This window comes from Rhinolophus sinicus, linkage group LG12 (assembly GCF_036562045.2).
Source record: "Rhinolophus sinicus isolate RSC01 linkage group LG12, ASM3656204v1, whole genome shotgun sequence".
Classification (NCBI taxonomy): Eukaryota; Metazoa; Chordata; class Mammalia; order Chiroptera; family Rhinolophidae; genus Rhinolophus; species Rhinolophus sinicus.
In genome coordinates, this window is record NC_133761.1 from 44,274,909 (window position 1) to 44,281,030 (window position 6,122).

Below are 6,122 nucleotides of genomic sequence, written 5' to 3' on the forward strand. Positions count from 1 at the left end.
TTCTCTAAGTGTGTGGCTTGTCTCTTCATTCTCTTGACAGCCTCTTTTTAAAATCAAATTGATGCCCTTCATTCTTTCCCTTTCAGTAGCAAAGTTTTCACCCATAACTTCTTCCAGTCACCAAATTCTGCTATCAATAGTGCCTCTTCTGTCTGTCACTTCATCTCCACTGACCCTGAACACCTTCAGGCCACAATCATCTCTTAGACCACTCCAATCGCCTCACAATAGATTACTCTGAATTCATTTATTAGTAGAATCCATTCTTTGTATTTGTACTGCTACATTTCCAAACATGGATATGATCACACTTATTCATTCAAAACAACTTATACAGAATAAAGTACAAATTCCTTAATATGACATTCAAGGCTCTCCCATATCACACTTGGTTTCAAGATAGTTTATAAGCCCATTGAGGTTAAGAGTCTGTCTCCTTGAAAATTAGGGATAGCGCTATAAGATCTGCTCCCCCTCTGTGTTTATGTATATGTGTTTGTTTTGTTGAATGGAATTATCAACATTACTCTCATATATGGTGACGGCTCAGCTGGAATCGTGGCCACACTCACTGCACATGTGTCTCAGTGCCACCGTCATTTACCCAGACAGGCTCCCAGGGCGCTTCGGAGCCTTGCCATCATCTTTTGGGTAAACCAGCCGCTAGAGAAGGCCGACTGCGCACAGCTGACTGGCTGTCGGTAGCCCGGGGTCTGGAAAGGTTGTCCTGTTTTACTTTAGCATATTCTTCAGATAGATTTGACCAGGCTCCAAAATTGCATGGTATTGGCAGTGATAAAAACATGACCAAAACCAAAAAATAAGCCTTTTTTTTATTCCCATTCATAGCCTTGGTATTATCATAAGCAATCGTGTAAGACAAGCCTGACAGGCAAAATACACTCAGCCCCGAGAATTCCCAGAGCTGCACCTCAGACCTTCAGGGGCGTCACTTCAAGTCTCGCGAGAGATCATGTACAGCCGCCGTCTCTCCACAGCTCTCGCGAGAACCAAGGGCTTGGACTTCCCCTTCGCCAATACCGCGGCAGCGTCTCCTCGGGCAACAGCAATGGCGGCCTCCTTTTCCGAGGGGCTCTTCTCTCTGGAGCTGCTGGTAGAATGGGTGCGCCTTGAAGCCGGGCTGCCGCCGCCGCCCGTGGTCGCCGTGAAGCAGGAGCAGGAAGAGGAGGAGGAGGAGACATCGCCGCCGCGGCTATCGCCGTCTCTTTACCCTGCCGTGGCCTTCCGCCTGCTGGACTTCCCCACGCTGCTGGTTTACCCTCCCGGCGGCCCCGCGGCCCCTGCCCCGGAACCCCGGCCCGGCCTGCTCAGCTTCGGTCGCGGCAAGTCTTGTCTCTTCCGCCTGCACCCCGCCACCCTGCGCCGCGGGCTCCTTGGGACCCCACTTTACACCTTGCTGCTGCAGCTGCCCCCCGGACGCCCCACGCCTGCCCCGCAGCTCCTGGGTGTCTGCAGCATCTCGCTGGCCGCCGCGGCCCGCAAGGTCCTGGGGCCAGCCGCCTCCGGCTGCTCCCAGGGTCATCGAGGAAGTTTCCCTCTGCATAACCAAGTGGGGAAGCGGATTGGGGACATTTCCCTGGGCTACCGCCTGACGGACCTAGGAAGCAGCTTGCTGAGCCATCTTGAGCGGCCAGTCAGTTCCACAGGAGGTGGAGTGGAGGGTATAGAGGCACAGGAGGCAGTAGAGATCGCATGCCAAACCCGGCAAGAAAGACAGCTACAGCAGCCAGACTCAGAGCCAAGCCCAGGAGGTGCTCATAGGCCTCTGATGGGTTTTAAAATCGCAAAGGCACAGGAGGGTTTGAAGGAAATAGTTGTCCACAGTAAGGCCAACTCTCATAACCTGGGTTCTGTTGTGAATGGCAAAAGCAACTCTATATGTTCAAATGCTAACAGTGCAGAGAATGTCAGCCCCCCCAATCAGGAAGTCACAGAGTTGGACATTGAAACTAACACATTTTGCCCTCCTCCTCTGTATTACACTCACCTGACCCAAGAAAAGACGCTTCCTGTCCAGGGTAAAATCACCATTAAACCTCAAGTGAATGTACCTGAGAAACTGGATGGTGCTTTTCTGGAAAAAAAACTTATAAATACCCCAATACATATTAATTCTCTAAAACACACAAGTTCTGCAACACATGAGAGTCCTCCAGTGCTTATAAATCCTCCACATGTTCAGGATGTAGGAGCAAGTAATCAAAGTACATCTCACCCTCAAACTGAACAAAATACAATTAGTACAATAAGGCAGCTGCCTTTGTTAAATGCTTTGTTAGTTGAGCTGTCCTTGTTAAACAACCAACCCATGGCAAGCCCTACTCATATACATCCTCACTTAGCCTGGTTATATAGATCTGAGGATAAGAAGTCACCAGAATCTTCTGCCAAATCCACATGTAAATCTGAATATAAGAAAAATAAGCTTCCTATGGAGGAAAAGGGAAAGTCAGTGAGTCTTCAGTATAAAAAGATCCAAGTTGAAGATCAAAAGAAAGGTAAACATTTTGAAAAGAACAGTGATACCCCCCAAAAAAGAGTTCCAAGGAGGAAGTTACTCTATGGCTTAACAAATACACTTAAACTACGCTTAAAACAAACAAATCCTGATATGTTGGTAGTACATGAAAAGAGGGAACAGTATAGAAAAATGCAAGCACAAACGATGGGTGCAAAATTCAGAATTCCATCATCCAAAGTTAAAGTGTTAAGCTTTGCAGAACAACATCAGAAACCACACCAACTGCCTAAAGATAAGTATTTAGAATCAGATGATGCTTCTGCTGAAAATAGTGATACCTCAAAGCAAATCAGTGTTTTTGATGAACTCAGCACAACTAAAGAAACTAAACTGAAATGTGCAACTGAAGAGACAGTTGACAGTGGTGAAAACAGAACCAATAATGGTTTATTGGGAAAAATTGTAAGTCTTGCACATTCCATTATTCCAGAAAGTTTTACTCATACAAACATTTTGGAAGAAAAAGTGGAAATGAAATTCCAAAGTCCATTTGTTTTCCAACAGGTTGCAGTTGTTGACAGAATTGCAGTAGATAAAGAAATGGATGGCAAGCAGGTCAAAACCACTGCTAATGACATTCTTACTGCTGGTGTGAGTGAAAATAAACCAAGTAAAACTAGTTGCTCTGAAAGCATCTCAGAACTAAAGTATTCAGATGACTTCACCAGCCCTTGCTATTCTGAAGATTTCTGTACTACTGAGGGCACCAGCAGAATTTTACAAGCTCATGATAGAAGTTCAGAAAATACAAAACATAGTCAATATACAAGTAAGTCTATTGAAACAAGATTGTCCATAAAGAAAAATAACAGTGAAAGGAGTTCTAGCCTTAGCCCACCTTATTCGGCTGGATCACCAGTACACTCATATAAAAAATCTCATATTTCAAAGACTCCAGATAAAAGTCTGGAGGAAGCATCTACTATTTCTACCAGTGACTTATCTTCATATTGGACTGAAGAAAAAGAAAACCAAATAAACCAAAATAGCATGCATAATTCTGAAGCTATAAAGAGGTGTCAAGACATCTCTGTTAAACCTGAGACAAGAACTGGTTTCAAGTCTTCAGAAAAAAGCCAGTCACCTCGGACATCTCAAGTGAGTTCTTATGTGCCATCTAATTTGTCAGAACTAGAACTTAATATCCTGGAGTGCAGTACATCAGATCACTTTGGAGAAGACGATGAAGTTGGTTCACTAAATATATCCAAGCAATGCAAAGATATTTGCGAATTAGTAATAAATAAACTTCCAGGATATACAGTGTAAAAATGTGGTTTTAAAAAACACTTAATTTTTTATAACCTATGTGTACTGCTAGTGAAACAATTTTAATACCTATATTATTTTTAGTACATGAATTATATGAATAGTTCTTTGTAAGAAATAGAAATGTCATTTCTTTGACTTTTAGTGTTCAGCCATTAAATCTGACAGTTATTGATCAAGAAATCACCTTATCACCTAGGTAAGATTTAAGTTGTTTCGTCATGTAAGAATAAAAGTATCTATCTTCCTAAACTGTCTCTCTTAAAGTATCCTAAAGTACCGATCGTCCTAAAGCCAACTTCCTGTACACCATTGAAAAAAGAAGGCCGGTTAATAAGGATAGTCTCGGATTTGAAGGGGAACAAATGAACAAATAAAGACTTACTGTGTGAGATGCAGAAAGGTACAAAAATACTTAATATATAGCCTCTGCAGTTATAAGATCTCACTGTTTTATTTAGATCTGAATTCTTTAGGGAAATCTTTCTGGAGACACACACATCCATATCCCCAGTCAGTGAAGTCCTTTTCATATGCTGCCATAGAGCTCTAAATATTCTGTTTGTTTGTTTTAACTACAATTTGTGTGATTACTTCATTAATGTTTGCATTCTGTTGGGCCTAAGTTCTGTGATGGGAGACACCATATCTGTTTTGGACACTAATACGTTCTTGGTATCTAACACTTAGTCTCTGGAGTATGGTTGGGGTGCAGTAAAAGCATTTGTTGAACAAATTAATGAAGGCCATGTATTTAAATTACCTAACAGGAGAGAGTAGAATTAAGCAGTAAAAACAAGCAGAAACCCTAAAAATAAACCTGCAGAAAATCTTTATTGAAGCTATAGTTATTCAACTGTAATATTTTTGTTTGGGTGGATATAAATAGTCCTCTGGTGTCCTCTGAAGTATTTGGAGAAGGGAACTAAAAAAGGTGTCTTCTATACAGTTTCTTATATAGAAACGCAGTTTATTATTGTCATTTCAGGTTGTTTAATATTTATTCTCAATGTATGAAAGCTTGTTTTTATGAAGGCTAATGATCATTTTTTATATTCCACTGGTTTTATGCTTAGACCTTATTCTGTGTTCCAATAATTACATATATTTTCTTCTATCTGTTATATTTTAATTTTTACACTTTTTAATAAATGTAACATTTTCGATGTCTGAGGTAAGGCCCTAATTTTCTTTTATAAGTAATTAGATAATTATGCAGCCATTATCTCTGGACTGATCATACTAATAGAATTAGAAAGATGGTAAGAAATGAGGAAAAATATGAATAAAAGAATGAGCATGATGTATTCATGGGACTGTGAAAATAGTATCTTGATTGGAATGGTGGAAAGGAAATTTGTTAAGAGAAGTCCCAGATTGTAGGGATCTTCAAATGCCAAGCATAATAGTGAAGCCCTAAGCAGTAGATACAGGAGAATAGTTTACATTACAAATGAGCGCCAGTCAGAAGTCATTACTACATTTTGAGTATTTTAAATGATTGAAATAATTTCTGAGTGGTACAGAAATCATATCAGTAAAAGGCTTGAAATATGAAAGGCTTTTAATGGCTAATGGCTATGATCTTAATTTTTCAATGAGTATAAAGCATACAGTAAATCATTTCACAAAATCAAAATAATTCCATGCTAGGTACTATAGCTAGATACTCAAATACATCAACGTAGTATGTAAATTGGTAACAATTTTTCATTACTATGAAAGAGACAAAAATATAAGCAATTGCATCAGATTCATCAGAGAAATCATTAAAAAACCAACTGTCAGAACAGCTGGTTAGCTCAGTTGGTTAGAGTGCAGTGCTCTTAACAGCAAGGTTGCCAGTTCGATCCCCACATGGGCCAGTGTGAGCTGCACCCTCCACAACTAGATTGAAACAACTACTTGACTTGGAGCTGATGGGTCCTGGAAAAACACAAATTTTATATATATATATATATAACTGTTTGGTTTGTTTGAGAATAAGTCATTGTCTAAGATGAGAATAAGTGAGGAAAATGAATTCAGTGTGTCTAAGGCACAGCGAAGACTAAAGCACAATGTCCTTTAGACTATAAAACTGGGGAGCTGAGTAAGCTTTGAGTTGTTCCATAAATACTCATATTTTTTTTTTTTTAAGATTTTATTGGGGAAGGGGAACAGTGTGTACTTCCAGGACTTTTTTCCAAGTCAAGTTGTTGTCCTTTCAATCTTAGTTGTGGAGGGTGCCGTTCAGCTTCAAGTTGTCCTTTCAGTCTTAGTTGTGGAGGGCGCAGCTCAGCTCCAGGTTCAGTTGCCTTGCTAGTTGCAG

General features: G+C 40.6%; 1 protein-coding gene across 1 annotated transcript; it reads left to right on the plus strand.

Moving 5' to 3' along the window:
• Positions 1–864: 864 nt before the first annotated feature.
• Positions 865–5,114, plus strand: MAP10 (microtubule associated protein 10). Its single transcript, XM_019712903.2, has one exon. It carries the CDS (start codon positions 974–976, stop codon positions 3,809–3,811), a length of 2,838 nt encoding a protein of 945 aa, XP_019568462.2. The 5' UTR covers positions 865–973; the 3' UTR covers positions 3,812–5,114.
• The last annotated feature ends 1,008 nt before the right edge of the window (positions 5,115–6,122 follow it).

Excerpts from the sequence above, each read along its gene's own strand:
- MAP10 (XM_019712903.2), top strand. The coding sequence starts at position 974 with ATGTACAGCCGCCGTCTCTCCACAGCTCTCGCGAGAACCAAGGGCTTG.